Source organism: Limulus polyphemus, unplaced genomic scaffold, assembly GCF_000517525.1.
Source record: "Limulus polyphemus unplaced genomic scaffold, Limulus_polyphemus-2.1.2 Scaffold735, whole genome shotgun sequence".
In the NCBI taxonomy this organism is placed as follows: Eukaryota; Metazoa; Arthropoda; class Merostomata; order Xiphosura; family Limulidae; genus Limulus; species Limulus polyphemus.
In genome coordinates, this window is record NW_013666345.1 from 110,838 (window position 1) to 122,453 (window position 11,616).

At 29.7% G+C, this 11,616-nt stretch overlaps 1 protein-coding gene across 3 annotated transcripts in view; it reads right to left on the reverse strand.

Annotated features, from left to right (window-relative positions):
- Window positions 1-11,616, reverse strand: part of LOC106460246 (DNA replication licensing factor mcm4-like) — a 54,015-nt gene that overhangs the window by 11,452 nt on the left and 30,947 nt on the right. For all 3 annotated transcript variants that reach the window (XM_022386919.1, XM_022386918.1, XM_013919931.2), the window contains exons 11-15: window positions 9,625-9,771; window positions 7,150-7,241; window positions 6,635-6,737; window positions 6,191-6,367; window positions 427-520 (exon numbers count right to left, since the gene is read on the reverse strand). In XM_022386919.1, the coding sequence (XP_022242627.1) occupies window positions 427-520; window positions 6,191-6,367; window positions 6,635-6,737; window positions 7,150-7,241; window positions 9,625-9,771 (613 nt within the window). The remainder of the gene's footprint in view (window positions 1-426; window positions 521-6,190; window positions 6,368-6,634; window positions 6,738-7,149; window positions 7,242-9,624; window positions 9,772-11,616) is intronic.

The following is an 11,616-nucleotide window of genomic DNA, read 5'->3' on the forward strand; positions in this document are numbered from 1 at the left end:
AAACCATCAATTATACAAAAAAGATGGAAATTAAGAGGATTAGGTGAATTTGGGGAATCTGGAGATAGACCTTATTGGTAGGGGTTGTAGTTATACCATTTTTAAAATGGTAAGCTTACACATCCCTCTATATTGGCAGCTTTTAGTGGATGTAACAGAAACCAGCATTTTGGACTTTATTTAGAACAGCAGACTTAAGGACAGCCAATTAAAAGTTTTGCACATTTAATAGTAATAACAGGCATCATTATGCTCCCAAGTAGCCTAGATCACACACATGAAATGCAAGTTCAGAGTACATAAGTGTCAATATGCTAGGTGATGTACTAAAACTTTGTGTCACCTGGAAGTGTTAAAGATACATATACATAAGTGTGTTATTTTATTTGATAAAATGAACAGACTCAAATATAAAAAGTAGCTTACCATAACTTCATGAAGAATTGATCGAGTACTTTCACTCATTTTGTCAAATTCATCAATGCAACAGATTCCATTGTCACTCAAAACCAAGGCACCTCTAAAACACAATTAAAAGTTATGTTTTCTAAAATTGTCTTTTTTAGTAAAATAATTAAGGTAGTTTCAATGAACAATATCTTTTACTTAATTCAAGACATTTATCATCTTTAAAGAACTCTTTCTATGCTTCATAATTTCAGTGTTTCATCACCCTAAAAATGTGCAGTAAATAATCCTGGATATACTAAATCTTAATGATACAACAAACAATGATCACTCCTTGATACACTAAATTTTAATGACAAAATAAATAATGATCAATCCTGGATACACTAAAAACCTTAATAATACAACAATAATGATCAATCCTGGCTAAACTAAATTTTAAACATGAAAGAAATAACCATCATTCCTGAATACTAACATGCTGTGACAAATAAGTAAGGCTTAACACAAACATAGTTGAACCTCATTATAACAAAAACAAAGTGACCCAGCAAAATAATTCATCATAACAGAAGTTCGTTATAACTGATTGGCCACTCAAAGGAGCTTTCATGAAAAACAAATATGGCTTCCATAATTACATTGTCCCACAATGTGCTGTTTTGTGTTTTTTTTTCATACATCATGCTAAAATACATGTAACACAAAAATTAAGATATAATAAATAATTAAAAATCAACGTTTCATATTTACACAATTTTAAAAACTTAATTGAAGCCATCAACAGCTTCCACATTTTTTTTAAATCTTGTCATGTGATATTACATTGCTTTTTGTATTTACATACAAAATTCGTTAGTCAACGTTTATAATACATCATGCCAAATACCAATGCTTTGAGTTGATGGCCCTTCATCTCTGTTTAATACTTTTTTCTTTTTTAAATTTTATTATTTCTAGTGATTCTCAGACATTTAAAGCTGTAATGTTATGAGGTTATCTAAAATTGTAGTTTTTTCCCATTAAAATGTGTTGTATTGTTTTTACATGTTCTGCAATAGCCAAGTTTTCAATTTTATTACTCCTTATGTAACCGTTATGTGTCCTGTAATCCATATTTTAAATTTCTTTTAGTTTGACCAATATAAATATTCCCACATTCACCTTCTACTTTGTAAACCCCAGTTCTATCTTCTAATTCTATTTTATCCTTAGTACTTCCCAATATTTCCTTAATCTTACTTGTAGGTTTAAAGATTGGATAAAAGTTTTGTTGTTTCATATGTAAACATATGTATAAAATGCAGAGATTTTTTGCATTTTATATGACATTATTCCTGGAGTGGTAGCATAACAACAGCAAAAGGTTTTCTATAAACCGATGTTACCATTTATTTCTTGACTAGTATGGCAATATCATCTGCATATTGTGAGAAGTATATGTAAGTTATGTTTGAGAACTGTATGTTATTAACAAATAAAATATATAGTAGTGGTGAAAGTCCCTAACCTTGTAAAACTCCTGCTGTAATGTTAAGTGATTTCAAAAGGACATTATTCTAACCACAGGATTTTAGATTGTTAGGAAGTTAGAGATCCATCTAACTATCATAGCTTTAATACTGATTGTATGAAGTCTGTATCTAATGGTATTATGCCAAAACTTGTCAAAAGCTTTTTGCATGCCTAAGAAAACTGTTATAGTGGCCTTATTATTATTAAATGATTATAGACTTACTTATTGAGTTGCATCAAATTATCAAAAGCTTGGATGTTCTTTTGTGAGGTGTTTTGTATGGTGAAGAACAGATTGTTAGTTTCACAAAAGTAAAGTAGTCAGTTTGAAATTGTGTGTCTTAATATTTGCTTAATACTTTTAGTAAACATTACAACTCTTTCGTAGACAAAAAATCTGATTTTTTTTAAATAAAGTATTTTTATTATAAATTTGTTTGTAAAAATAGTCTGTTTCGTTACCAGCCCAAAAAACTATTGTTTGTCTTGAAAATCTCAAATATTACTTCTGTAATCTCTAAAACCTCCTAAATACATTTCAATTGTTTGTTTTCAGTAAAACTTTATATATTTTCTGTTATTTTCTTTACCCTAACACTATAGGGTCTGTCAATTTGACCGGCCTCATAATTATCATAAAAAAATTAGGAAATAAATTCAAATTATGCTTTTTTCATTCTAGAATGACTACAGATTATGACACGAAAACACAAATGTTTAGTCTAAATCGCTTTAATCTCATAACATTATACATTTATTATTTGCAAAAACTGTCAAGCCAGCAAGCTTGTCTTCTAGTTCCCAGAGTGAGTCAGGCAAGCACAGTGTCAACAGGGGAAAACTATACAAGTAATTCTAAGAACCCATAAGTGAAAGCAAAGCAAAGCAAAATGTTGCAATAAATCAACCACACACCACCTGCCATATAAAGTGCCAACAAGACATTTTGCCCAATATCAGGGCTCATAAGGCCAGCTGGATATATGAAGATATTGGTTAAGCAGAGACTTTATGTGGCCTGTGGATCAAAAAGTTCATGGGTGTTATAGATACATATTCTACAAGTGATTAACCCTCTTGCTACAGGGAGGCAAAGTGCACATGTCTCAGCTTTTTAAGAGAGTTACATTCAAAACTTAATTAATCTAATTTATTATCTAGGTATATGAATAAACTTGACATAAAAATGTAGTTAATAAATCAAATGTTAATATTATATAAGCTTTACGTACTTAATTTTATAAGGAAATATTTTTAAAAAATCATCAATTTCACCCTGGTATGTGAATTGTGACATTTCCTTTCTAGGTATCCCCTTTCCTTTAATTTATTTACTACCCTTCCAACTAGTACAGAATTTAATATAAATTACTTACTATAATATTGTTATCACACAGGCAATACATAATTTTTATAGCCTTCAATCTTATTTGGTTACAGAACCATAAAATAGAAAATTAAACCCTTCTTCCCAAACCCACCTGTCACATCTTCTCTTTCACAAATTGCAAATAGTTCTTTCTGAAGTTTAATACTATATTATTTGTAAACAATAGAAAGCCAAAGTTTTAATCTATGAAATGATGTATTATATTACATTGTTTTCTGAACAGAGAATTGTCTATTTCACTTCCAGTTCAAACTATATTCCCATAAGAAACACATCGAAGTGCTTAGCTGAATTTCTAACGGCTCTTATTGCATAGCTAGAAAGTCAGAAAAATTACGATACTTATTGGATATCCTCTGCTTTTTATAGGTTATTATTTTGTGCTCTCAGGTGCATCATTTAATTAAATAAAAAATTATTCAATGTAATAGTACCACTAGTATACAAAATAGGATTAAGTTTCATCGACAGTTGATAGGAAAAAAAAAAGATCCAGGTAAGTATTATATTTTTTGTTTTTCAAGTGTATATTTAATTTATTGTTATAAATGTAGGTAAAAGAAAATAAAAATTATATTAGACAAGATTAGATTGTGTAAGATTAAAATAAAAAAAATAAAATTTTTCATGACACTTTTTTAAGCAGTGCGTGAGTAACCCATGCCTTATGTAATTCGATAAGGTACTGCGAGCTGTATGTTCGCCAAGTGATTTACAACTTGTGTGGTAGGATTACTACTTAGATACAGTTCAATGGGCAATAAAACAATAAAATTTAGGTAGAAATAGATTTATACTGTTACAAAATTGAACACTATTGCCATAGGCATCCTTTACTATGCATGTCACAAGGTTTTACGTGACTTATATTCCAAATTTAATCAAATTACTTTTTGTTTATGTTATACCAATTAGTATAGCAGTACACTCATAGCTAATAAACACAGTTTAATAGTATAAGTTTTAAGTTCTAAATTTTATCAGGCAATAAAAAATAAATAAATAAAATCCTGAATTTACACTAGTGTGAGAAATGTGACTTTTTTCTCTAGGCATCCCCTATTCCCTAATTTATTCACCACCTCACCAATAAGTACGAAATTTAATGTAAGTTGCTCACTATAAAATTGTCATTGCTGAGACAAAGCATAATTTTCTTATAATTCAATCTTGTTTGGTTACAGAGCCATCAAATAGAAAAAACAGAATCCTCTTGCCATAACCACTTGTTACATCCTGTCTATATATTTAATAATATATTACTTACAACCAATTTAAAAGCCAAGGTTTTCATCTATCAAATGACATATTATATTACGTTGTGTTCTGAAGAGAAAATTGCCCATTTCTCTTTTTAGTATAAGCTTCATTCCCATGCAAAACATATTGACTAGCTTGGATGAATATGCAACGGCTTTTGTCTCAAAGTTACAAAACCAAAAAAATTGTGATAGCTAGGGGACATTGTCTGCTTTTTGCATGTTATTAATTCTATGTTTTTTGGTGCATTACTTAATTAAATATAAATCATTTAGTGCATTACTACCATTAGTATAAAAAAGTTGGGTTAAGTTTCATCAACAGCAAAGAAAAAAAGAAGGTAAGTACTTTATTTCTTGTTTTTCATGTGTATTCTTTATTTATTATTATAAAAGTAACTAAAATGTAAAAACAGAAATCTCTTTAGGTTAATTAAGGTTAGATTAGTAAAATAAATAATATAATAAACAATTTTGATAAAAAACATACCTGAGCAGCTCATGGGTAATGTACTTTGATAGCGTAACATGAGCCCCACGTTCCCCAAGTGATATACAACATATAATGGCACGAGAATAGTAGTTAGACACCGTTCAAAGGGCAATCAAATGGCAGTAAAATAATAAAATTTATGTATAAATACAGGTATACTGTTAGGAGTTTAAATCTAGTCATTAAGTCATTCTAGAAAGAAAAAAAAGGTAGTTCAGATTTATTTAACATTTTTTTTGGTGGTTACGAGGTCAGTCAAGTTGACCAACCTTGTATAGAGTTATGGTGGAGAAAATAACACATAAAATGTAAAGTTTTACTGAAAACAGACATTTGAAATGTATTTAGGAGGTTTAGCGATTACCCATATGAAATTTAAGATTTTTGAGATGAAGAAAAAGTATTTTTAATTTTAACATGAAAATCATTTTGTACTTAGACTAGTAAATAAAAGGTTTAATATATTCACGGACAAACCTTTTTTGTAGTTTATTAATAATAATTCATTAAAAAATCTGATTTTTATATATGTGAAAGACTTACAATGTTTACAGATTGTCTGCCAAATTTTCTGAAGATATACCTACTATATTAAAAGTTCATAATATCAAAACTATAACGACTTTATATGAGTACAAAGTGGTCACATGGTCAGTCAATTCGACAGAGCCCATGTCAAGAAAGTTAACGTGTAAAATCAACAGTGTAGATAATGGGTTCACTGTACATTTTGATTTTCTATTGCTTCAGGTTAACCTATTTTTGAAGGTTTTTTTTATGTCTTATGTAGCATGGTTTAAATGTAAAGGACTTGTAATCTTGTACGGTATACTTAATTCATTTCTTTATTCTTATAAACAGATATTATATGTGTGATTAAAGAATATTCAAATTTGACCATTACCATGTCAAAATATTGTTCTGTATTGCATTTCTATGTTATATAAATGAAATTCCATTAGGCCATAAATAGAACAGTACTGAAGTAGTAATTTGTTTTTGTGTTCTAGTATGATCAGTGTTAAATGGTTTTTCTATCAGATGAAAATTTTGATTATGTAAGGATTTTCCAAGTAATAGATGCATTACTTCTGATAAAGCTTTTACGTTACACATTGTACTTACGTTTGGAGTACTAGTTGTCTGGTTTCTGGGTCTTTAGTGATGTAAGCAGTCAAACCAACAGCACTAGAACCTTTACCTGAGGTGTACTGACCTCTTGGTACAAGATTATAGACAAACTGGAGAAGCTGGGACTTACTAGTACCTGGGTCTCCACACAGTAGGATGTTGATTTCCGCTCTTTAAAAAAAAAAAAGATTAAAGGAATAGTATTTTTAGGCCTGAGGATTTTCTCAGCTATGATTTTAAAAAAAGTGCAACACATTCTGAACAAAATCAATTCCAACTATTACATTCACAAATTATTAAATATTAAGAAAATGCTTAAAAGTTTCTGAGTTAAATGTGGGCCAGAATGTTTCAAAATATGAAAACAAATTGTGAATCTGAAGGCTTTTTAGAATAACAGTTGTTTCCACAGTAAAATGACAACACTTCATGACTCACCGAAAATTTCCTCGGCCTGTGTTTGCAAAGTCTTTCTTTGTTCCACTAAACAACTGAAGCAAAATCCCCTTCTTTATGTCTTCATTTTCATATATCCCAGGAGCTATACACACACACACAAACACAATAAAAAGAAAATCATGCCCTATTCTTCAAATTCAATTTTGAAAAAAATCAATTATTCCATTCAATTTACAATTATTTTATTTCATCATATCTCATTTTTGACATTTCAGTTTACAGTTATTTGATACATATTGCCCCTTTCTTTTTTAGTACCAGAACCTCAATGATAACTACAAGTGAAATGTAATTGATAAACCATTTAATGCTGATAATAACATATCCAAGTACTGCTTTAAATATCTGTTATGCAAGAAATTGATATTTTGAATTTATTTTCCTTCAATACAAACATATCTTACTATTAGCTCTTTTCACATTAATGCAAAAAAAAATTAAGTGAACTTTTAACTGAAACAAGTAAATGCCAATATTTTTTTTCAAAAACTTACCAAGGGCACGGGCAAGCCTATCATATATGTCAGGAAGTTTTGACAAATTTTTCAATTTCTCAATTCTTTCTGGTGTAAATCGATTATCCTTTCTGTAATAAGAAATCTTCTAGATGATGAATCAGCTTTATCACTTAGAAATTTCAAGAGTTAATTACCTAATAGATATGGTTTTTGATAATGTGTTGTGCAAATTATTTTGGGATTATAGAACTAGTCTGCTTAATATCAAACTTTTTCACAATATTATGAACAAATATATCAGTATTTATTACCTGGTATAAAATGGTTTTGGCAACTGTTTAAAAAAAATAATTCTTGATTTACTTATAACTGCTTAAAAATATGCATAAGAAAAGGAATACTATATCAGTATATCAAAAACTGTTTACGAACAAATATCTTGATGTGGTAACAGACTTACCAAAAATTCATTGTCTGCCAATCTTGACCTAATCTTTCATCTGTTGGATCCTCTACCCTTACCCTTGATTGCTAATGATTTTAACATTTAGGACTCTTTCATGTTGACTTATGATATTTAAAAAATCTCCATCACTTGACATGTTATGGACAGTTTAAGTATCAAATTCTGCTATATCAGTATTTCTCTGGATGAAACTTTAGAAACAATTTTCAACCATCTCTTCCCAATACACACTACACCATGATTTTAGAAATTTTTCATTTTTGCCACTAAGCTGAATCATTTTATCTTTAACAATGTCTTCTATGAACAAGTAGACAGATGGACTAGGCCAGTAGTTTACTCTGTCTGAATGAACACAAATGGTTAGACAACTAACTGTCTAAAATTTAACAAATAATTAAAATGAATGTTTCATATTTACACAATTTTAAAAACTTTATTGAAGCAGTCAACAGCTCCCACTTCACAAATACACTCTACATGTACAAAGGAAGACCACGTAGAGGACATCGAAACATTGTACATACAGAGTGTATTTTTAAAATAGAAGCTGTTGATGGCTGCAATAAAGTTTTTCAAACTGTATAAATATGAAACATTAATTTTAATTATTTACTAAATTTTAGACAATACATAAGTGCTGATCATTCATATTTAATTAAAACTGTGTTCATGATTTCAAACATTTTATTCTGTTCATGATATTCCTGAATTCCTAGCATATATAAATTCCATTCACCCCAAGATTGAATTTCTAATTTTGAATGCAATAGATTGCGTTTCTGGATATCAAAATAACTATATATATTTATTTTTTACTACTACATATTATAAAAATACTTTTACTGGCCTCTATATAACTATGATTGGTTTACTCTAGTTTTTTCCCCAACATAATCTGATCTTGTTCATTATCAACAGTCTATACTTACTAGTTATGCTCTTCTGAGGTACTTAGAACAAGCAATTCATTGTTTTGAAATTTCCTCTCACTATCTGCTACCATTGATAGGTTCTCAAAGTTTTGAATTTTAAAAAAATACCCTCTAAATAAATATAAAAAACTTGTACCCCAGACTCAATTCAGACTTATCTAGGTCTGATTTCTGAATTCAGAATCTATTTTTCAATATAAGGACCAATCATTAACACTCCTTCACTCTTGGGTCATGTAGAAACTAAAAATTACATATACTAGCAAAACTAAATGTTACTTAAAAACTAGTTTATGAGTGCTCTGATAACAGTATCCCTTAGAACTAGCCTTTGCCTATCTTAAACCCTCATCAAAAGTTTGCTCACATGAAAGAATCACAGGTAATAACATTAATTAATAACTTTATCATCATTGCAATTGGATCTTCAAACCATTAAAAAACCCATCTTAATCATGAAATACTATCCTAATTTATCTAGACATCCTTCCAACCACAATAATTCTAATTGGTATAATTATAAACAATCCATATTTCGTTTGTCCTAAACTGTGATAATATTAGTATTTTACTTCCAGTTTGTGTTATTTTATGTATAAACATGCTTGCCATACAGTTAATGGATACCAAAATTAATGTTTTGATTGTAACCTCTAATTTAATTCATGGTATATATGCACTTACTTCACTGCTCATATCTTCTCTCAATATTTTCTACGCTTATGAATTTAAAAAAAATATACAATAAAACTTAAATGCTTTTGAATAGTTTGCTATTGTTTTTCTGGAAAATAAAGAATTAACCATTCCAAAGTGCTTAAGTTTTAAGTCTTTTTTTGACATACATTGACCTCTTGTGTGTGATCCTGTGTGCTAACCCTTTAATCAAAGTTGATATTTTATAAACTTTATGTTCTCAAACACCACTTTTTGCTGCTGATGATGGAATAAAGTTATTTTGAAATGTTGGATTCATGTAAAGATGTTTTTATTTCTGCTTTCCTTAGTAGACTTTGCTTTATCTTTTATGAATTACAGACACACACACAATTAACATATATTTTAGAAATAAGTAATGCAAAATTCAAAATAATTAAGTTGAAAATTTACCCATCTTCTATATCTTCATAAAGCCTTTTTGTATCAACCTTACGGAAGTGGACTACATCAATATGGGTTCTATACACAGACTTAACATTCCTCTGCCATGGATTCACACGAACAGCAGTAGCTCGATAGATCCCCGTCACTGTGACACTAAAACCAAACAATACATCTTTATACCTGAAAGAATCTTGGTTTGGATGCAAATAAAACTACAGAATGCATATGTAATTCTGAATGTGAAAGTCATTCAACAGTAACTTAGCAATCTAATTCACAAACTTGTTCAGTGATTAATATATTGAATACAAATCTCTGTAGTTTCAAGTGGATCTAAAATACTTGTACTGTAGAACTTTCAAATTTTAAGTGCAACAATTTTTACTTTACTGATCATACAAATACTATTCTTTAATGACTTTCACTTCATTCTATATTCTGTCCATAACAACATAAAGGAAAGAGTATAATACTATATAATACTGACTATAATAAAGGTAAGGGTATTAAAATAATCAAACTAACAAGATTTTAACATCTGAGATTTCAAAGAATAATCATATTTTTCTTTAATATAAAAAAACTGTTAAACTAGAACTCTTAGGTAAACATCAAAAATCAGATAGAGAAGAATATCCTTATGAGACCTGGCCATCAAGATGTCACTTGTAAGAGACAAAAGTTTTCAATTTATTTGAAATAATATTCATGGATGTAAGTCACTGAAACCTGTTGCAATTCATAAGTTTTCATTTAACAAACACTAATTTTTACATAATCATAATAAAATATGTTATGTGATTATCTTAAATCTTAATTTTCTTGGTCTCATGAGTGTGAGTGTGTGAGAGTATATATACAGTGGTAGAAAAATTTATTGCATGACCCAATTTTTCACAATTCTCTTCAGAATCAATTTCTGTTTTGAGGCCATAATGCATGTAGGTGCAAATGTGTTTCATGGATGATGCAATACTGTCTAATTAATACATCAGTAGTTTTATAGGCTGTCTGGATATTGCATCAGCCATTTTTTGGCCATAAATAGAAGTTTGTTACTGGGAGTCAGTTTAGAAGCTTATCTGCTTACAATATGTGTTTAATGCTAGCATGGTCAAGGGTTGTGAGTTAATTCAATGAGGAAAAAAAAGCAGTTTATTTGAGCAAAGAATGACTTTTGACAAGGCATATTGATAAAAGAGTTAAATTAAACCAGTCTACTGCGAGTCGTGGGTGCAAAAATACAGAGAGGATGCCTTTCACAGCAGGTGATGATTGTGTTCTGAAATGCATGAGCATGCAGAATCATTATCTATAGATCTCACAAGACCATGGCAGGAAACTTCAAGGGTCACTGTCACTCCACATACAGCCTGGTCTCACCTATGTTCAGCTGGTCTCTCAACAAGACAGCTAAGAAAAAACCCCTTCTCATCATCAAGATGAGGAAAATGAGGCTCAAATGGGTCAAAAAGCATGCTGACTGGACTTAAGCAATGTGGAGTTTCATCCAAGACGTTTGAATGCAACTGTGAAGCAACTGTGAGGTCAGGTGATATTGGAATGCATCTTTGGCAACAGTGTGGGATACCTGCATATTGTGAAAGGCACTGTCAATGAATTCAAGTACATTGAGACCCTTGAATCCCAGTTAACCCTTTTGAGATGGGTCATGGGTGAAAGGCCATGTCATTTTGTTTGTTGACTTGCATTCAAAATTTTATTGGACTACTATTTCATGAATTTATGTCAATAAGTTTGGTATAAAACTGTAGATTATAATTCAAATTTTAGTACTATACATTACTCAATTTCTTAATTTAAAAGTAAATATTAAAAAAACAGACAAACATTGATTTTTGTGTGTCATGTGGTATGTTAAATGCAGCACTGGTTCAAATTAGATGTTTGTGAAGTCAAAATACTAAGTCTATAGATTTGTACAAATCAGAAACCCAAATTACCAATATTGACATGCTAGAATATAAAATAAGAATG